The sequence below is a fragment of the Mercenaria mercenaria genome, chromosome 5 (genome assembly GCF_021730395.1).
Source record: "Mercenaria mercenaria strain notata chromosome 5, MADL_Memer_1, whole genome shotgun sequence".
Classification (NCBI taxonomy): domain Eukaryota; kingdom Metazoa; phylum Mollusca; class Bivalvia; order Venerida; family Veneridae; genus Mercenaria; species Mercenaria mercenaria.
In genome coordinates, this window is record NC_069365.1 from 10,511,017 (window position 1) to 10,533,646 (window position 22,630).

General features: G+C 35.0%; 3 protein-coding genes and 1 long non-coding RNA gene across 4 annotated transcripts; 3 read left to right on the forward strand and 1 right to left on the reverse strand.

The window, feature by feature from the left end:
* Window positions 1-10: 10 nt before the first annotated feature.
* Window positions 11-4,234, forward strand: LOC128556855 (uncharacterized). The gene is made up of 3 exons (XM_053542641.1): window positions 11-595; window positions 2,572-2,771; window positions 3,007-4,234. Exons 1-2 carry the CDS (start codon window positions 351-353, stop codon window positions 2,762-2,764), a joined length of 438 nt encoding a protein of 145 aa, XP_053398616.1. The 5' UTR covers window positions 11-350; the 3' UTR covers window positions 2,765-2,771; window positions 3,007-4,234.
* Window positions 2,907-10,583, reverse strand: LOC123556431 (cytochrome P450 2U1-like). The gene is made up of 8 exons (XM_045347103.2): window positions 10,113-10,583; window positions 9,256-9,481; window positions 8,651-8,771; window positions 8,021-8,198; window positions 4,966-5,102; window positions 4,550-4,655; window positions 3,710-3,916; window positions 2,907-3,393 (listed from the first exon to the last, which is right to left on the reverse strand). The coding sequence occupies exons 1-8, from the start codon at window positions 10,489-10,491 to the stop codon at window positions 3,212-3,214; spliced, it is 1,536 nt and encodes a 511-aa protein (XP_045203038.2). The 5' UTR covers window positions 10,492-10,583; the 3' UTR covers window positions 2,907-3,211.
* A 1,957-nt stretch (window positions 10,584-12,540) lies between these two features.
* LOC123556433 (cytochrome P450 2J2-like) lies at window positions 12,541-19,814 on the forward strand. The gene is made up of 7 exons (XM_045347106.2): window positions 12,541-14,650; window positions 15,165-15,294; window positions 16,030-16,198; window positions 16,557-16,693; window positions 17,140-17,233; window positions 17,434-17,637; window positions 18,611-19,814. The coding sequence occupies exons 1-7, from the start codon at window positions 14,046-14,048 to the stop codon at window positions 18,793-18,795; spliced, it is 1,524 nt and encodes a 507-aa protein (XP_045203041.2). The 5' UTR covers window positions 12,541-14,045; the 3' UTR covers window positions 18,796-19,814.
* A 95-nt stretch (window positions 19,815-19,909) lies between these two features.
* On the forward strand, window positions 19,910-21,229 carry LOC128556856 (uncharacterized). Its single transcript, XR_008370876.1, has 2 exons — window positions 19,910-20,569; window positions 20,726-21,229. It is a non-coding gene; the product is annotated as an uncharacterized LOC128556856 (long non-coding RNA).
* Window positions 21,230-22,630: the final 1,401 nt, after the last annotated feature.

Here is a 22,630-nt window from a genome sequence, read left to right on the forward strand (position 1 = left end):
ACCTCCTTGTTGATTGTATTTTAAGGTTGTTTGAAATGCAACATTTGATAAGCAAAGAAGCTAGAAGCGATAAATCATTTTACCTTAGCATTTAAATACTTAGATAAAGACGAGTACCTGTTAAATGTAACCAGGGTAATTCTTACGGACATATACATATAAAGAGAAGTGTAGTGTTGCGTATCTAATTTGTTCTAAATTCCGTAACATAACTCAATATCAAATAATATAATTAGCTCTGATTAATGTCTAGCTTGCTATCTCTTATTTTCTAAGTTAGTATGATCTATCATCCGGTTTATTGATGCTTTGACTCTATAGGCGAGTAATGCTGCTAGTTTTATTTTAAGATGAAACAGCTTTTAGCAGCAAATAGGCGAGAACGCAAGGCCAATGAACCTTTTGATGTTGAAGACAAAGTCGCGGAGTGTAGTGGAGATGAACAAGGTGAAACGGTTAGTATCAACGGTGACCCAGTTGATGTGACTGCAGAATGTAGTGGAGACGAACAGGTAGAAAAGGCAATAAGGAATGGTGACAAAATGGATACTGCCAAAACGGATGAACAGAATGTTGTAGCCCGGAATGGACTATGGTATGGCTAATATGAAAAATCAATTCATTTAAAGTTTATATTAGCATTCATTTGGAATGTAAAACAATGACAATATTGTTGTCTTCAAAACCACCGTAACCATGTTGTTAGACACTTACACTATCCTTGGTAAATAACAACCCTTGCGAATACATATATTTATTAATATATAAAGGACATTGTATGTGCTACTTGACCAGTGTCATGGTAGCCAAGCCACAATTCATTATTCCTTTATCATGAGGTGCTAGTAACTTTGGACTAAGAGCGACTTAAATGATTAAACTGTATATTAATGATTATAAAATGTTTTTACAAGTGTTGATATAAATTTAGTGAAATATCGATATAAGTGTCTCTTCTTCTGTGAAATGCTAATACAGACGTTCATAATTTTAGTAAAGCGGCAAGAACAAGAGCTGTCGGATGACAGCGCGCTCGACTATTCGAAGAATTGATTGAAGAATGGGATCAAAATATTTCCATAGATTTTCAGACTAAACAAAAAAATGGATTAAACAAAAAATGTTCCTGTATTTGTGGATTTCGATTAATCTTGCACTAAATGGCAATGTGTGACCATGATGGCAAATATGTTAAGTTATATGTTAGGCAAAACATGGACTTATATGAAAAATTTAACTAATTTCCAAGTCCAAAAGGGGCCATAATTCAGTCAAAATAGTTGATAGAGTTATGTACTCTTGCCTACAGATGGAAATCATGTTGATAAACTAGTGTTAAAAGTTTCAAAGCCACAGTTCAAATAGTTTTGACAAAACGCTGACTTGTAAGAAAAACTGAACAAATTTGAAAGTCCAAAAAGGGCCATAATTCAGTCAAAATAGTTGTCAGAGTTATGTACTCTTGCCTAGAGATGGAAATCATAATGATAAACAAGTGTTTAAAGTTTAAAAGACATATGTCAAATAGTCTTGACAAAACATGGACATATACAAAACAGAACCAGTTTCCAAGTTCAAAAAGGGCCATAATTCAGCCAAAAAAGAGGAGAGAGTTACGTACTCTTGCGTATTGATAGAGACTATTATACTGAACAAGATATAAAAGTTTCAAAGCCATATGTCAAACACTTTACAAAAAATATAAACTGGTACGAAAAACTTAACCAAGATTTCTAAGTCAAAAGGGGCCATAATTCAGTCAAAATGCTTGATGGAGTTATGTACTCTTGCCTACAACTGGATATTGTGATGGTAAACAAGTGTTGAAAGTTTCAAAGCTTTATCTCAAAAGACTTTGTCAAAATGTGGACTGGTACGAAAAACTTAACCAAGATTTCTAAGTCAAAAAGGGGCCATAATTCAGTCAAAATGCTTGATGGAGTTATGTACTCTTGCCTACAACTGGACATGGTGATGGTAAACAAGTGTTGAAAGTTTCAAAGCTTTATCTCAAAAGACTTTGAAAAAATATGAACTGGTACGAAAAACTTAACCAAGATTTCTAAGTCAAAAGGGGCCATAATTCAGTCAAAATGCTTGACAGAGTTATGTACTCTTGCCTATAACTGGACATGGTGATGGTAAACAAGTGTTGAAAGTTTCAAAGCTTTATCTCAAAAGACTTTGTCAAAATATGAACTGGTACGAAAAACTTAACCAAGATTTCTAAGTCAAAAGGGGCCATAATTCAGTCAAAATGCTTGACAGAGTTATGTACTCTTGCCTATAACTGGACATGGTGATGGTAAACAAGTGTTGAAAGTTTCAAAGCTTTATCTCAAAAGACTTTGTCAAAATGTGGACTGGTACGAAAAACTTAACCAGGGTGTGACGCCGACGCCGACGCCGACGCCGACACCGACGCCGACGCCGACGCCGTGGTGAGTAGGATAGCTCTACTTATTCTTCGAATAGTCGAGCTAAAAATGTTCATAACATCACTTAAATGCCTGTATTAACGTAAATAACTTCAGTAAAATATCAATACAAATGGTCATATCTTCATTTCAGTGAAAGTGATGAGTCAGACGACGAGTTGCGAGACCTTATAAAAAAGAAAAAACGTTTAGAAATGGAAAAAGAAACATTAAGTGACGCCAAGCAAAGAAGACGAGCAGAGAGAGAAAAGCTGAAATCAAAACTGAAGACAGATGTAAAAACATTAGAAACTGAAGTCGCAGAATTAAATCTTAAATACAAATAATGTGAAGGTAATTTATAATGTTTAAAACTTTCAGTTACCTTATAAGAAGCATACATTTTTATGTTTTGTCATTTTTGGTATAACTGAATCATATACATGTATGTACCTTGTTGACATGCACGTTAATTATTTGAAAAAGAGATTCTAAATACAATATTTTATTCGTTTTTCATTCCGTCCTGGTTTTTTATGCGACAAAGTACATTTTGTCAAAACATTATTTTTACGTTTCGTCATTTCAGGGGTAAAACGATGTATGTCGATGCAATCAACATATTACAGTCTTCACTGCGTTCTCCACTTTGTGACAGAAACGTTGCCGAAAACTCTGAATTCTAGACAAGCGTACGTTTCAGACAATAAAAAAGCAGACTAATATTATTTTACAGCGTACTGCATTCTAGAAATATGTTGTTCATGAATGTACTGCCTCGTGCATACGACAATTCATCTCTCTGTTATGATTACTTCAAAGTTTTCTGCACTTGCCACAGGATGATCCACCTTAACGTGTGCTACAGATAGATCACTATCACCAAATTTTGTAAATTTGAAACGTTTTATAAGATTTGTAAACATGATAAATATTTCAAGCTTAGCCATTGAATCTCCTAAGCACATCCTTGCTCCTGAAAACAAGAAACAGAGCAACGATTAACAAATACATGAGTCGTTCAAAATCCTATTTGTTTACTTTTTCATTCGTTGGAATGTTTAAGTCATCTTTAATATATACCGCACCATTATAGTCAGACTGTTTTCTTTTAATTACAAAACGACACTCACTAACTTATTTCGTATAAATACGATAACTGTGTTCTCATTAAATAATAAGGATGAAGGAAAGAAAGAACAAAGACAAAGTTCGGATATGAACAGCTAATCATTAGGAACCCTGAAAGTCTGCAAATAGTTCACATAAATTCACAACATATAAGGCAATACCTATAGAAAATGGAATCAGCTTCTCGTTCCTTTTAAATTGACTGTTCGCGTCAATGTGTCGCTCTGGATTAAATTCATTAACACCATTCCAAACAATTCTGTCCATTGAACATGAGTAGAGGTTGGCAAAGACAATTGTGTCCTTCGGTATAACATATCCTTGCAATGCAACAGTCTTTGATGTTACATGCGGCAGACCGAGTGGCACTGTAAAAGATACAATATATAGGAGTGTTCTCAATTTATTGACATTCTGTAAGATCTCAACAATATGAAAAGTGACTCTTGATTTTCTGATATACGAGTATTGATATACTTCTGTGTTAGAATGCATTTAATTAAATAAGTTGTCATTTTCAACGGACAAAATGTCGTTCAGACTGCAAGTTTTTCTATTTGCACAAATTTACATCTTCTCTATTTTAATACTAATATTATTATAATTATTATTTTAATATATTTGTTTTGTATGGGACAAGAAACTGTATATGTTTACGTTACAATATAATAAATCATTTGAATGAATTTAATTGAACTTATATGTAAAAACATTCATGTTGATTCTATTTCATGTTTGTACTTGTTCAATTACTAGTAATTCAACAAGGACGCTATTCAATTACTAGTAATTCAACAAGGACGCTATTCGGTTTACTCAAACATTTTAAAAACAGTACCAGCTCACATATACTTCTTAATTGCCATGGCGCAGCCCAATATGAAGATACTACAGAAACTGACCATATTAATTTTACAATAAAAAGGAGGTCTGGCGCTACAAGAAGACTAAATTAGCTTGCATGACGACTGGTTAAAATGCAAAAAGGATAAAAGTTTTACCTATTGAGGCGAGTCTTTGAACTTCTGTTAAAGTGGCTTCCACATACGGAAGGTGTTGTCTGCGTGCCCAGTCTATGTGAGCTTTATCAGAATAAACACCTGACAACTGTAAACAAGCCAGAAAACAGTTTTACCATATAGAATATAGTTTATGTATTTCTTCAAGCGGTCACGTTGTTTTTACCTGTTACATTGCAAAAGTGAAAATAAACTCTGATGCATACAAGTCCTTCCAGTAAATGTAATAAAATTATTATGTCTCCGCACACTTCTCACACGTATTATTTGTTATCCGTGTTGTTTAAACTTTTTAAATGAAACATCAGCGAAAATCTATTATGGTACCATGAACTAAATATGTTATAAATTAATAACATTTCATTTCTTTTAAACTGTCAACTTTGACAGTGCAGTACCTGTGTTATTTCTTGGTAGCACTTTTCCTGAATGTCTGGATACTTCACCATGAACATGAAACACCAGTCTAACGTGCTTGCTGTTGTTTCAGACCCCGCCAAAAACAGGTCGAGGATAATTCGGAATACTTCACCTTCTAAAATGTAAAGAAATACTGAAGTAACTGAACTGTTTATGATACTGCTGACTATTGTAAAGCTAAACTCTGTATGAACGTATCAAGAGATGACGGTTGATGAAAGCAAAGTATAACATGAACTCTACAATTATCATATAAACTAATACTACTGCTCGTTTGGATTAGGCATGGTTGTACAATTGTCTTTATAAAAGTATCAGAACTATCACTTTTCAACCGAGTTTCATGTATGAAATACAGAAATAGTAAATGGTATGGTTTACATAGGTGATAACAGTGGCACAGAACCTGAATTTAACCAATTATGATCGCAGTCTTTGGTCAAAGATTTTAACACTGGTTTTAAACAGTAAAGAATCATTCCTACCAATGTAGGATACGAATAAAATTCTAAACAAGACATCTGTAGGAAATGTTAACTTCATGTTAAAGAATTACGTGCACCGCCGTATGAACACATTTGCGGATGTCTCTAGATTGTTTTTGGTACATGTAGCACATGTAAATGTTGAGTTCTGCTCAACCCGGGTCTAAATGGCGTGGATGGAGGCATGCATTTCCACTACCGTCCATGAACAGGCTCAATCAAACCGAGCCTGCAACATTTTCATTTGTGTCGTGTTTAACGACCTGTCGAGTTTCTACTATTTCTGTTTGGATACTTCGGGAGATATTTTCCCATAAATGTAATGCGCGAGCAGTGTTTAAAGATACCGGGAAGAGTGCTCTAAAATCCCTATTTCTGAACTTTTTCTACTAACCCAGCCCAGCACCATTAATTATCAAACAGAATCAATTAATACAATTAAAAAATACCAGTGATATATATGCCACTAAATGGCTTTTCTACACCTTTCGTCCAAAATAAAAGACGATGACATGGGATACTGAATTCTGATGCACTGGTTCTTTATTTTTCAAAACATTAGACACTATTGTCTTCTGATATGCGAGTCGTCAGCAATACTACTCATCAGGCCACTTTTGTATCTTCCATATCAAATGATTAAATGGTTTACTCATGGGATTATGGGATTAACACCTTATACTGCATAGCAGTTGTCTACTTTCTTGAATTTCGATCCAAAACACCATCCTTTATCACTGATCTATGTTCAACGATTGTTTTCAGACGATGACCAAAACAAATTGCCGGTCAAATATTCTATTGGTATTTCATTTAAGATTTTATGACATTGAATTTTTAACGTTAATATTTTTGAGCTTAAGAAAATGTAGCTTGGAAAATAAGCTAAAGTATGAGAAATTCTAACACGACCCGGTTTGTTTTCCTGCAGAACATTGTGTGTTATTATGCAATAGTTCACTGTTTATACGTCACAATGTATTATGTCATAGCGTCAGACGTCAAAGCGGCGCGCTGGAAAACAAACCCACTAAAACTGGAAAATATTTGGTGGATGTTGTCAACGATGCACTTAATAGCACTTGATAACGTGTTAGAATCATTATAATATATTTATATGTCAAACAGTGATTTGTTCTGAAATAAAATCATCGTTTGTCGATAAGATGCGTATTATTATATCAATCGGGCTGTGTCCACATGACATGATTCCTTCGCTTTTGGCGCCGTGTTCACAGAACATTTTTCGGTGTTAGCTGAGTTTGGGCTTGAAATTTTGATGTCAGTTTTACTTAAACTTCAAGGTTAAAGTCCAATTAAGACTGACCATCAATACTGAATAGCCGCTTGAAAATAAAAATTAACTTAAAATTCAATTTAGATATGCATGACATATAAAGTTTTATTATCAAACTCAGCTGAGACTGAAATTGCCGGTCAAATATTCTACTGGTATTTCTGAAAATGTTTTGTGTTGAGCGACCTGTGGCTTTACACGTTTTTAGCTTATTACCACACCAGCGTTGTTTGTGCCGTGTGGGGTCTCCAAATACCTTCAATCAGAGCTGTTTTATTTTGATCTCTTCAGATCGTTCAGCATGACATTTATATTGTGTTAGTGTACTGTTTACTTTTTTCAGCTTGGGCCTTTCGGCCTGGATGGTTCCAATACTCCCGCTTTAAAAACTTTGGGTACTGTTTAATCACCCCTTGGATATAGTGCCTGCTTTTTAATTCTGTTGTTTTTTTTTTTTTTTTATTTTGTTTTTTTTTTTTGTTTTTTTTTTTGCAGTTTCTGTGATATGCAGGCTTCATAACCACAGATCACCTCTCTAACTTCCAGTTTTTTTTTAGTTTTGCCCATTGTTTTCACTTTCAGGGCACAGCAATTCTTTTATCTGGGGATATACGCCGCTTTGGAATTGCGTTCTGTGCATCATTGAAGGTTCCATGTGCACCGCCGTATGAATACATCTACGGATGTCTCTAAATTACATTCTGTACATGTGTAAATGATGGGTTCTGCTCAACCCCGGGCTAGAGGGCGTGGACAGTAGCTTGCACTTCCACTATCGTCCATGAACAGGCTCAGTCAACCCGAGCCAGCAACATTTTCATTTATGTCATGTTGGGTGACCTGTGCGTTTCCACCCTTTTTATTTTGTGAACACGGGGTCTGAATTCCAAAGAATGATTTTATTCAACGACAGATCACTGTTCGGAATATATCACTTCTACTACATACGTCAATGCAAAATTAGAAAACGTCGTCACTTAGACTAGTATTTACAAAATTATTTGACAAAAAGATTTCTTTAGATAAATACTTAAATATTTCCCTATCTACATTAGATAACACATTTATCCATTTTGGATGGTAAGTGAAAGTGAAAAACTGAGAGCAGTCTTCCGGGTGGGTGTTTATTGAACATCCCTCGAACATGCACTGTAATCACGTGTATTTATATTTTGAATATTTAATTTGCCGAAAACATTACATGGTTTCAAATTAGATAACTTAATTGTTAGAATAATACTCGTATCTCACTTGTCGGTATGTAACTAGAATCAACATCATTTCTGTGCTTCGATGCATTAATGTAGAGATCAATGAAGTCTCGGATGGAATGGCTGTCAAAGTCCTGTTCGTGTTCTGCTATACTGCCATAGATATATTGCTTCAATTCACCAATAACCTTCTGTTTCCTTTGATACTCCTCCTCATTCTGGAACAACAATTGGTGTAAAATGTTGTTAGAAATTATATTCACGAGACGATATATAAAGCGCCAAAGGGAATCTGGTCTTAACCTTTATCATGCTGGACACTACTGATTCTGCCATTGCGACCAGTGTAGATCAGCATCAGCCTACACGTCCGTGCAGTCTGATCATGATCTGCCTTGTTCGCAGTCAACATGTGAACGGAATCGACTTATATGCTGATAAGTATATAGCTAAAACGCCAGTGAATAAGGAGTAAAATCTTTAAAGCTTAAAGATAAAGAAATTCATTCAACTTTTAAGACAACTGGAACAGAAAAGGCGTAAGCAGTCTTGCATCAGCAAAATAAGATGTGAACATTAAGAAAATAGATTTTTCTCATTCAACAATTTGTATTATGTAATCATTTATCGGGGAAATCTAATCAAATGAAATACGTGAAACTTTAAATACCTTCGGCAATAATGTGCTTAAAATTTTTGGGAGGAAGTTTTTTGGAATGAAAATTCCGCCTCTGAAGAATTCGTCAATCAAGAATGTTAGTCTGTTTAATCCATCTTCATCCAAGTTAAATCTGCAAAGATAAAACATAAGTTTCTGTATTTGTTTTGGGTGCCCCCTTACACTAAATACGCCATTTAATTATGGTCTCCGTAGGCGATTAAATTGACTAATACTGGGGCCTTTTATCTTTCTATGAATATGTTCTTTGCAACAGCATTATTGTGTTTTCCATTTATGAATTTTAAAACTGCTCCACAAGACAGCATTTTTTTTTTATAATCAAACGCATTAAACTTTCAAATAACATATTTCCAGATACATGACAGAAATACTTTTGACATGAATATGTTCTGGCAAAGTAAAGAACAAATCATAAAAATTGAGGAAAATGTAGGCGAATTAGACAGCAAGGAGATATTACACATGATTATGTGATACTGCAGGGATTAACATGCATTTCATTCATCCAACTATCTGTTGTTTATCATAGAATAAAACAGAATGTTCTCTATGAAATCCTAACGTACTGATTAAAATCAAGCTGTTCGAATTACCTTTTACCAAATACAATATCGTGTATAACGTTTGTAATCGCTTTCTTTAATGTTGTTTTCATGCGAAATGGTTTGCCAGTTCTTTGTTTGAAAACACTCGAGACAGCATTCATTTCTCGCAGCACTTTATCTTGAAGACTTGTCTTTCCAAGTCCGAATTCTCGCAGTGCTTGAACGGCAAATTTCCTGGCTGAGCCTGCGTGACCTGCACCCTGCCAGACCAGACCTAGATATTTAGTGATAAATTGATGTTCAGTTATACATTGTATAAAAAAATCAATTAAAGAAATCAGGACATCTTGTGGTCAAGTTCAGTCAAATTTTGCTTGAAACATGTATTAGATAGTTTTGTAGATTGGATATAATTCTGTTTAAAATCAGTTATTCCGTACATAAAAAGTGAAGAACCTTTAATCTATAATGGATTGTTATAGCAATAATGCGTAAAATGTTCGTCTGCTTGAGTGCATATTACTTGTCGATATTAAAACAGTTGCTTATTGCTGTTGTATTTCCTGGTCCTAAGAGGTCACTTAGTGCATACACTTTCACTGTTATAATAATAAAATTCCGCTTAAGTAGGTTCAAGTAAGCATGGGGTGTTGTACATTTCATTACCTCTCATGAACAGACACTGATATCATGTTGTTTGGTTGTGCTTTATGCTTCCATAGATTTTATTAATACATGGCTTTAGGTTCCAATGAAAATGATGTACAGAAATACTAACCAGTATTTGGAAATAAAGGGAGCTATAGTAACCGAGACATTGAAAGGGATAAATACAGTATAAATTGACAATTTTCCAGTTATACAATAAGATTAACTTACTGTCTCATAAAAACAGACATACTTACCTTTGCCTTCGGATAATCCATTTTGTAATGAAGGTAACCAGTTCGGACGCTCGCTGAAGACTAAAGCATTTTTCACAAACGCTTCGCGAATGACATCATATCCATTAAGAAAAACAACAAGCCGAGTACCTGCATATACACTGAAAATATTTCCGTATTTTTCTGCCAGGTCAGAAAGTACAAGATGTCGTCTTTGTTTAAAAGCTCGAAAAAATCCTACACTCCCTAAAATGGGCAAGGCGTATGGCCCTGGTGGAATATTTCGCTGTCGTATATAGCTGTATACAATCAATAAAAGGAATCCTGCAAGCACACTAGCAAACAGTGATGACTGAAAACTTAAAATATAAACGAACAAATTGAATATAGCAGCTTCCATCGTAATTTATCACCTTATCACAATATATTTGAAGCGGAATGAAATACATGGTTTGTAATCGTTTGAAAGTTGTAGCTCAGGCTTCTACAGCAGGAAGAGATAACACAATAATTGAAAGGGTGGCGAAGTATCTAGGAAATCCGTACTTTTAATCAATCTAACATTTCTTTACCTACTTACAAACTTATCATTGTTTTAACAACAGTAACAAGGAAAAAATAAATAAAGTCACTTAGTATTGTGGTCAGATACTAAACAATGTGATGGCAGAAGGTAAATGTGTTTTAGTGTTTAACATTTATTGTGTTATTATTGTACAGTAGTGTATACTAAAAATAAACATTTAACAGACATACATTTCCATTTATAATTGAATTATAAGACATAATGATCTATAACACAACTTACGAACATGTAAAATACTGTGCATATTAGTATTTCATTGAACCAAATAAAATTAATTTATATACAGTCTAAAAACGTGATTGTTTTTGCTAATCCATGGTTTAAATACTACAATATTTAGAATAAATTACTAAACACAGAAAGAGACACAAACGAGCACTATCAAAAAAGATGTAAAAATCAAATACCACCTATGATCAGACCTTTAACGCAGCAAACATGATGCCACCGGACCGAGATTTAGCCGCACGAACGGACCGACATCTATCCGTACTAACGTGACTGACATCTAACCGTAAGACTGGACCGACACCTGAGTCGCACTATAAGAAAAAAAAACATAGTGCAATTGCGACCAGCATAGATCCAGACCAGCCTACTTTCTAAATCTATTGCAATTGAAAAAAAGAAAGCGAACAGTACGGATCCTGAACAGACTGCGCGGGTGCGCGGGCTGGTCTTGATCCATGCTGGTCGCAAATGCAATATGTTGGTTTTCTCATGTTGCGACTCAATTTCAATTTATTTTTATCTGTACGATCGGACCGACATCTAGCCATACAACCGGATCGACATCTTGCCGTACGATCGGACCGACATCTTGCCGTGCGATCGGACCGACATCTTGCCGTACGATCGGACCGACATCTTGCCGTGCGATCGGACCGACATCTAGCTATAAAATCGGACCGACATCTAGCCGTGCGATCGGACCGGCATCCAGCCGTGCGATCGGACCGACACCCAGCCGCGCGATTGAACCGACACCCAGCCGTGCGATCGGACCGACATCTAGCCGTGCAGTCGGAGAGACATCGGCTAAAAGTCAGAATATCAACTTTAAGTTAGAAAGAAAGCAAAAATGTCGAGTTACTTTCATGATCCGCAATTTCGAGCTTGTGAGTCGCAATTTCGAGCATGTATGCCGAAATAGTATTCGATTTATTTATTTTTTTTTTAAATATCAAGTTAGATAGGCTAAAATTTTGAGTAACGTATCTTGAAATGTGCGTTTGCATACTTCATAATTATAAGAGCACACAGCTAGTGCTAACGCTATTCCGTATATTGCTGTCTTCTTCAATATGCCAATATGTATGTTGTCAAAATACGTTAATTTATTCAACACTTATGAATGAAAGAGTATTTATATTTGTAACATTTATCTTTCTTGGACGATTATAATTAGAAATTAAAAGCTACTTTCAGTTGATATCTTAATTAATGTTATGCTCGGATAATTTGTTTCAAACAGTTGATGTTCCAGCATTAACTTTTGAAAGAAACAGTTATATGTTACTTGGCCCACATCGTCAGATGTGCACCTACACAAGAAGATAGATATTTAATACTCGTCATAATGTATATTAAAAGATAGTAGTTTGCTTAACATTGTAAAATGCATGAATGAATCGACGCATGTATGATATGTAGTGCACGTCATTAGTTTAGTCAGAACGTTAAAAGGTGGGACGCAAATCTTGACAAAAATATCCGGTTTATTTAGCTTAATCTAAGGAGTAAGACAGGTTATTTTTGTTATTATTAACTAATATCACGCGATCGGTAGCCACATGACTGACTTCCCGATACTCGAGTCGTAGATTACATTTCTATTGGCGGAAGATGGTACAAAATGATGATACAAACATGATTGTACTTTCAAGAATACTTCAACGGACCTTAAGCATTTAAAAAGTGAAGTAGGCTCAAAATATCTCTCCTCATTCAAGATGGCTACCATTTTAACTGAAGTTAAAGTCGCTGACGTCAAATTATTTACTCCGCACAGATGTGGGTTCGAACCTCGCTTTGAGCGTAGAATTCTTCATGTGAGAAAGCCATCCATTTGACTTTCGGAAGATCGGTGGTTCTACACAGGTGCCAGCCAGTCTTGAAAGAATAGGCCGGAAGGGCTTCCGGGATCTTCCTCCAACACAAAAGCTGGAAATTCGCCTTATGGCCCATAACTGTTTCGGTGTAACGTTAAAACGAAACAATCTATGACATAGATATGGCTTCGGATGGTCAAGTGTACGGACGGACAACGCCAAAACTATATCATTCCACCTACGACAGGGGATAAAAAGCTGTGTAGTAAACACAGGAGTCGAAGACGGGATGACTTCCCGATCTAACTCAATTAGCCTGCCAACCGCAACTTCCCCACGGCCAGTCTGATTTTCTGATATTAGTTAATAATAACGAAATTAACCTGTCTTGCTCTTTAGATTGAGCTAAATAAACCTGATATTTTTGTCAAGAGTGGCGTCCCACCTTTTAACGTTCTGCGATAACATCAATTGCGGGTTCGACCTCTTACATCCCCACAACCAATAGCAATTGATGTTATCGCATATTTTAAACACATCAAGTAAGCCAGTCGAAATGTCGAGTTAGCAAGTAAGTCGAAGTGTCGAGTTACTTACTTCGAAATTTTGAGCTAGAGAAACTTAAGCTATCTCACATCTTCGAGTTAATCCTGTGCTTAATATCGAGTTATAGGTAGGAACGTATGTCGAGTTAAATATTTCACAAAAACACACAACGCCTACTTATGCAGTAATCTTTTTACAATACTTTCTAAAGTTATTTAGTAAAAATACTATTTATTGTACACTACAATCTTTCATTTGTCTCGGGCAACAAGGTCACAAAATAATTATAGTTTCACTCGTCTACTAGATACACACGATTAGGCATTAATGTTACTATTATGATATAGTTCATTTAAAAAGAAGCAGATGCTATATTTACTCGTCTAACTGGGCCCGAAAGAACAGGTGGATACATTGAGATGTCCCCCTACACAGGTAAAACGTCCTTTATCTGATATAATGTTCGTCGTTTGCATACTAAACAAGTAAGTAAAATCTTTTAAGGCTGTAACATGCATGAGTAAATCGACACGTGTAGAACTAGAAGGGTTAAATGGTGGGACGAAAATGACAAAAAAATCTCCATGTAAATATTGATTCGTGTTTGGTCTACTTTTATATCACAAAAGTAGAGCTAGGTTAAAATGTAGGACTAAATTCTTAACTATATAAATATACCTTCAGTTCATAAAATCAATAACGCTTTTAAACATTGTCAAGTTTGTATAAAGTAACTTAAGAGGAGAAATATCAAGTAAAGTTACATAGACTATGGGGAACGCGGCAAGTGACAAGCTTAGTGAGTTAGTTGGGGAAGTCACCCCATCTTCAATTTTAGTGTTTATTGCAGCTTTTTTAATCTGCTACATTGTTTTCTACCGGTCGAACTTGCCTCCGGGACCACTTAGAATTCCTTTGATTGGAAACACATGGTGGCTGCTATATCAGCAGTCAAAGAGGAAGCGTCTACCTGTGGCGGTGTTTGAGGCCTCCAAGGACTATGGGGATGTTATGCATTTCACTCTGGGAAGAGAGCACATTGTGTTTATTCATGGATACGACGCAATACACGAAGCGTTTGTTGCTAATGCAACTAATTTCAGCTCAAGACCAAGTCGTTTAATGAAAACTGTAGACGAGGATGGACTTGGGGTAGTGATGCAAAGTGGGAAACCTTGGAAAATATTGAGGAAATTTACTCTCCAGTCGCTCAAGGATTTTGGAGTTGGTAAATCAAGTTTAGAAGAAAAAATAGCTTTTGAAATTGATGCAGCTACAGCTGTTCTTAAAGAAGCAAATGGAAGCCCTACTGATGTACGGCTCCTTACATCCATGATCATAACTAACGTCATTTATGGAATAATCTTTGGAAAGAGGTAATAATCACTTATCGTTACTGTAAACGTTCAATTGTCAGTAAACACAGATTGTTATTCAAAATTATATCAATACAAGTATACATTTTGTTCTTGTTGGGGGCAAAAATATTAAAATAGCACATCGGTCCTCGGCATAGAAACCTGAAATTCTATCAATAAGCCAAAACAAGTCTATAAAAAGACCTCCCTAGGTCTTTTTTATGTAGACTTGCGTTGACTTAAGGACAGAATTTCAGGTTCCTGTGGTCCACGGTCATCTTCAATGTTCTTATATATGTTAATAAATCGTTTTACATACTATATTTTTGCGGACTAGTACTTGAATTCAGAGAAAAGTCCTTTTATATCTACTCGAAATGAAAATGAATTATCAGATGTAACGGTTTCATGCTTTTAAGAGAGTTAAAGAAAGATATCTTTGTTATGAAAGCATTAAAGTATAAATGCTTCACTTATGTCTGTTTGAAATAAAAAGATGTACATGTATCACATATTTTTGTTTTATTTTCAGGTATGAGTATACAGACAGCAAGTTTGGAACAGTTATAGAAAATCTTGACACCATTTTCCATGCTGGTGCCCCGATAGATATTGCATCTCTTGTACCAAAGTTTGTTTACAAACTCTTGCAGAATAAAGAGGTTATATTATAATGTTTATTTTATCTTTACAATCTCGTCTTTCATGAAGAAGTGGACATGTCTGTTGCTACACCAAGTATTCTCTCTGTTGTGAAAGGCGTAAAACTTGTCATATTTGAAAATAAGATGGAGTCGTTGTCTAAGAATTTTCATTTATGTTTAAATTCAGTCATACATACTCTATTCGAAAGTCATAATGGTATGGCCATCTTTATAAAATCCACGTTTTAGCTCAAGTATTTATCATATTAGTGTGGTATTCACTTCCAAACTTACACTGTTTAAGAAGAAAGATCTAAAATCACTAAATAATCAAATGTAATTGCTCCATCTTCGGAGTCAAAGCGAATAGTGGCGCATGAATAATCCTTTATTTCATTTTTTTTTTGTTGGATTTAAACGTCGCTTCGACACGTGATATGTCATATGGCGACTTTCCAGCTTTAATGGTGGAGGAAGACCCCAGGTGCCCCTCCCTGCATTATTTCATCACGAGCGGGCACCTTGGTAGAACCACCGACATTCCGTAAGCCAGCTGGATGGCTTCCTCACATGAAGAATGCAACGCCTCGAGTGAGGCTCGAACCCACATCGATGAAGGGCAAGTGATTCGAAGTCAGCGACCTTGACCACTCGGCCACGGAGGCCCCTGAATAATCCTTTATAGCACTTCAATAAACGTCCATAAGTTAATAAAATTCAAGTATAACGGTAACTATTTTTCAATATTTACAGAGAGAACAAGGGAAAGCTGCCAACATCAAAGCTACTAAATGGGTGAAAGACCATATCAATAAAGAAATAGAAGAGCACGAGAAAACGTTCGATGCAAATAGCATCCGAGATTTTGTTGATCTGTTTATTCAAGCTAAATATGAAGAGTCGGAGAAAGATCTCTTTACTTGTCAGTAACTAATGGTTCTATATTTGTATTTTTTCAGATGGGAACATTTGCGTATTCACATCTTAAATTGAATTTAGTGGTAGCAAAATTTAATTTGAATTTATACATATGAACCAGAGGACAGCTTGTATTTGTTATATCAGAGAACATATTTACGCAGTAAACTTCTTACAATCGTGTGTGCTAGTATTTAAATGTATGTATTTGCCACTGGCCCAGTATCCACATATCTCTATTATTGAAATATCAAGTCCGAAAGACTGAAATATTAGAGGTACATTCAGTATCTAAATCACTGTTATTCACTGTAGACATTGCCCCTCAGCTTCTGAAAGACTGGCTTGCATTTTCTTTTCAGTGGACAATTTATATTACGTGATCATGGACTTGTTTATTGCCGGGTCAGAAACTACTTCAAACACACTGAACTGGACTATTTTATACATGCAGGAGTATCCCGAGATACAACAGAAATGTCAAAATGAAATCCAAGAGGTTTGTAATAACAAGTTGCCACCTTGTTCATTATTTACCTGTCAGCTGTGGATAAAGTTCAGCCAATTTTAGTAAAAATAGTCATTTTCTTTCAGCTGTATATTAATTATGTGATTATCACAGTGTTACCAAGTATATAGCTTGCCTTTGAAGAAATGTGTACGCGATATGGCATGGTAATGCAGTATTTAAAGCTTAACGGGCACCTCCGAAAACGGAGCAATTCCAAGACATCATGATGACTAAAACGTAATATTACTTTTCGTCTTTATCATTGTGCCGTCAAGCCCTCAGTACTGTTCTTTCATCAATTCTTTGCCTTCATACTATCGTGGCAATGCTACATGTTCTCAACACGACTGCAATAACGAACACGTGAATATGTACAGCATATATTCCTCCCGATGCACATAGATATAATACAATAAAGTAATTCTTTGTTATAGAAATATGGTGAACGTCCAGTGAAGTGGGCAGACAGAGGCACTCTTCCCTATGTAGAGGCTACACTTCTGGAGATACAGAGAGTAGCAAATATTGGTAAGTGCATATAAGATTTAAAGTAATGGCTTCTTTGACTAGCTAATAAGTAGTTATTCTGTAAACATTTCTAATGCATAATGTTTCATTTACTATAAGCGCAACACTCATTGTAAGCCTGCACATTCGAAGATTTCAGCTAACCGCACAAATGCATTTTCTTGGATTACTATCACACACAAGGAAAATTTCCATTTCAGCTGAATTTTCAGTCCCACATACCAATGAAAATGAAGCAACATTAAGGAGTTATCGAATACCGAAGGATTCTATCGTTCAGGCAAATTTGCTATCGTCACATATGGACCCTCGGTACTGGGATGAGCCACAACAATTCAAACCGGAAAGATTTCTTCAGGATGGGAAAATCAAGAAGAACAAAGCGTTCATGCCTTTCAGTGTTGGTATGTATTATAAACAAGTTAAAGCATAGCAAAAGTTCCTTCTAGGGCATATATATATAAATATAAAATAATCATTTTGTAAACTTTTGGTTGCAATGTCTGTTTTATACTGCCAAAAAATTTCAAGTAAGTGTTTACGCTAGTTATTTAACATAAATTGTTAAATCCAATAACAAATTAAATCTGTTACCACTTTCAGTAGAGTAAATACGGCAATAAGACATTGACCCGGTCAATCAATTACGATTCAATGCGTGAATTTGTTGCGCATAATTAGAGGGTCGCAATGGGGTTTGTTTTCATATATTAACTATGCATTTCAAGGTAACGATAATATTTAGTTGTTTACATTTAAATTTGCTGATATATGTCTATCTGGTCGACTGAATGTATGTTATGTTCCTCAAGAATGGAGGAAATAGTATGTAATCCACGGAACGCGTTCAGTCAGAGAGTCGCCTCCATTCGAAAAGAGTAGTCTAACATCAGAGGTTATTTCTAAGGTCACGGAGTTTTATTGGCCAGCTTGTAATGACAACAGCTTTCAGTATCAGTAGCTCAGTCAAGTGTGACTTATTGAACTATAACATTCCTTCTCAAGAGAAGGAATAATCAAGAGAAGGAATAATGAGTCATTTGCGTACCTCCCCACGCTATATCAATGTAAGAGACGAGTTGCACAAGTTTTGATTACGTGTCTCATTCTGTTAAGATCCAGTATTACATGGCGATTCGTAGAATGAAATCACATATATTCACTTCTTTTTGTGTGTTATTTATTGCTTGTTTTAGTGTTATGTCTCCTAATTGAAGCATTTATATACATATCCATGTTCTTTTGTGAATAAAATAGATATACCAAAGTGTATTTCGAAGTAAAAAGAAAGATCAACGAACCTTTCAACACTTGTTAAAATGCTTAATATTTCACTTGTTTATGTCTGGCACAGAGTGGTTGTTTATTCTATTTCAGGTCCTAGGATGTGTCTAGGAGAAAATCTTGCCAAGATGGAAATATTTCTGACATTTACAAATTTTCTTCAAAGATTCACGTTTAAAGCAGAGAATGAAGACACGAGACATTCTTTTGAATGCATATTTGAACAGCTAACATGTGCTCCACTTCCGTATAAAACAAGGCCAATCAGCAGGACTTGATGTAAAGAAGAGTACAATGCCATCTAGATATTCAGTGCCGAAAATTAAGTTACCATGACAAGAGCGTTTTGAAAATTTGACACAATTTATCAAATTTTGCGCTGCTTATAGACCTAGAATCTATGTGACATTTATATTGAAACGAAAAAAATATATCGGTATATCTCTCACAATTTGTCTTGTGTGGAGTCTAATACAGTGAAACGTATACCACATTTATTTACGAGATAAGAATACAATTCTCGATGGTGAACATAATCGTGCAGATTTAGTTGGTAATACATTTGTGAAATCAGAAATTTATGAATCTCGATCAGTGTTTGCAGATGGCTTAGAAATATTAATGTTTTCATTTCTCGAAATGCATAGCTCTGACAGACCCTTGTTTGCTATACGAACAATACTGGTTTTATACTAAGTTACCAAAATATATTATGAATATAATGGAACAGATTTAATCATACAGACATATCATATTGTTATTTGTGTTTTATGTATATAAGCTTTTAGAAACGACTAAGGTTGTAGCCTTTCAGACATTCTAAAACACATAACTAATAAATATATGATTTGCCACGATATATCTGTAACAAATTTGAAGAAAGAAACTTTTTTTAAATTTCTTACTCATAAGCTTTCGTTTACCAAACATACGTATTTTGTAATTTTGATAAAACTTATCAAATTGTGCTGAGAAGCTGTGCTACATTTTTTGTTTCTCAAATTCCGTATTTTGTATGGCAAATGTTAATTTACCTGAACAATTATAATTTCATTCGACATTTGCTGTATATGTTTCGGTTTATTAGCAATGTTATACTTCGTTTCAAATGTTATGAATGTATTATAACTTTTACTATCATAAATGATACGTTTTGATACACCTGTACTTGTTTTTGCTTTATATTGTAAATATTACTAGATGTAATAAATGTAATGCTGAAATAGGAAATGAAATGTATGTTTTGTTCTTAAAATATGAATTCATCTTTGACCTTCATAGTATTATTTGACGTTGTACAATCTGTCATGACATATTTATGTGTGTCTCATTACAACTGAATGCAACATCATTCTCCTGTCGGTTTTTTTTTTTTTTTTTTTTTTTTTTTTTTTTCATTGTTTATTTGCTTTGTATCTTATACATAACGAAGCGCTTATTAGCGCTGCAATAATTTCAAATGCATATTTCATGAATTATCTTGCAAGTGGATAATCAAACTTAAACTAACGGTAACATAAAAAGTGCCGTGACCAAGATACGTGTCTGTCCGTAGGCTCCCCAAAAAAATTGATATTATTCATTTTTTCAACAGAATGTCTACAAAACGGAAATATAACGACATGATTGGGTCTATGCTGGTTATAGCTACCCTCTGGTCGGTCAGACCTAGCCCAGCCACGCCGCTATTACAGCTTATTTGACAATTTGGTAGACAGCTGTATACTAACGTCCTAGTAACGGGTGGGTACCCGTTCCATACCTGAGTGAATAGGCCACGAGACTAGGGCAACCGCTGATTGTAAAGAAAATACAACAAAGGTTGAGAAATATACATTTTAAAGATCTTTCGTATTACCGTGAAACAGATCAATTCAATGTTATATTGATCCTTGAACAATCTATATAGTCTACATGGGTTGCTTGTAGCTATTTATAGCTTGATGTGTTTAAGCTATTTTTATCGAGTTGTTATGAAATTTCAAAAATAAATACAAGTCAAACACATTCAAAGTATTTGCGTTTTACAGAAAAGAAGAAAGGAAAATACAGGTAGGGTTTGGTAAAAGGAACATGTATAATTGTTAATCGGAATCCACTTGAAATGAGAACAATGAAATAATAGAGGATATTAAATACGTCAGTAATGTTTTAATAGCGACCGTAATCACATCTAATAATCACTTAAAATTACAATTGTTTTAACAGAAATAAAGTATGGAAGACAATAAAAAGAGGAATTTGCCAAACGTTCGGTCAGGATTCTCTCCGGGAGATATGAGTGCCAGTTTATCACCCCCGCCGAAGACCAAACCTACAGATGTTTTACCAAGACCAAACCCACGGCCACCGGCTCCACCGCCGCGGGACCACATCGCCGGAATACCTAAAACTTCGGACAGGGCTTGAAAAGTTGCAGTTAGAATAGCACACAGATCAGACAAAACATTCGGCTACAGTGCTAGTTGTAATCAATTGATCTAAAACTATTCAATATTCACTCGTTATGATCATATTAATTAATCTGGAAAGAAACGTGACCTAAGCAGGAAAGTAAAACTAAACTCTTCGCGTGAGGATCGGAAAAGGGGACACACTTACTATATATAAAACCATTTCATTGTGAGAATACAGCTTGAATTAATTATCTTACATTTTTTGATAAAAATGAATAAAAAATATTCACAAGTATAATAGAAAAGAAATGTTGTGTTATGTTGTGTTATATGATACCAACATAGTGCTAGTATTTAATTACATGATTCCACGTATAAATAGCCGGTTTACAGTTTGTGCTATTGACCAGTATATAGTTCAGCACAAGTTTTTCGGGATAAAGAAAACACCTGAGGAAAATATATTTCAGAGATCAGTAATAATACATTTATTCAATAAATTTCCAATCATTAGACAAAATTCTGTGCCTTCGTTCTGAAGCTTGTTGGTAAATAGTAAAGACTATTTGCCATCGGTCCAATCTTTTCTTTCAATTTTTTCATTACTTTGTTCAACAGAGGTTCTGAGATAATACTATGAGAGTTTAGATTTACAGTATGGACAGCCAGTCATAGCAAGTGTAAGTGTGTAAACGAAAAAGGTTAAAATATGCGGGGTTAGACTGAGCTTTACAAATAACAGTTTTATGATATTTGAAGCTATAGGCGCGTATTGAAATTGCAAAACCTTACACGTACCTGCATAAGTATGCATACGAATATGTTCAAATGTTTTCAGGCTGTTACTTTTATCATGCGTGCTTTTGAAGCATATGTACCAGTTGAAACAGATGAAGAAAGGAAAATGTTTGGAATAATTTATGTAAACTCAGTGCATCAATTGTTTTGTCATTGCTTTATGTTTTTGTTGGCGTATGCGTATAAGACATTTGCGATTTATGCCGAATTTGAATTCTAGATAGTGATTGTCATTTCAGAGAGCATTTCAATCAATTTTTGTGAAAAGGTCCTTTGGAAGTATAGAACGCAACCAAGCAACATAATAGCAGACTCGGTTTGATTGGGTCTGTTCATAAGATGTAATGAAATCTGAAACAGCCGTCACGCCCCTTAGCAAAGGCTTAAGCAGATTTTTATATTCTCTATGATCCCAAATGAACAACAAAATTTTATTCTTATCTGAATCCAAGTGAAATAAGCATTGTTTTCGAAACACTACCTTTAAAATTATGTAGTAAGCAGATATTTTATAGGGCGCTTTAAATATCCTACACAACAAAATTATGGCAACTGAATTAATTGCATACGCAGACGAGCGTATATTTGATAGCCTTAAATTTAGATGTAATGTAGCGCCATATCTGTATCAATAGTATCTTTTTACTTTATAACTTACGACTAAAATTTCACTCGGCCATCGCGGTATCACCCGCAGTACGGAAACTCTTTAAGTTCAACACTCTTATATTATATAATAAACAATTAAAATGGAGATTTTCAGTGGCTAGTAAACGTCAAAAAAGTTGACTTTAAATGCCGCTTTTAACAAGAGTTGTCTGTAAAACAGCCAATGCTCGACTATTCAGATTGTTGTCCCAGAAGTAGGAATATTACCCTAAATGTTAAAATATCTATAGAGTTTCAATCCGATATCTGC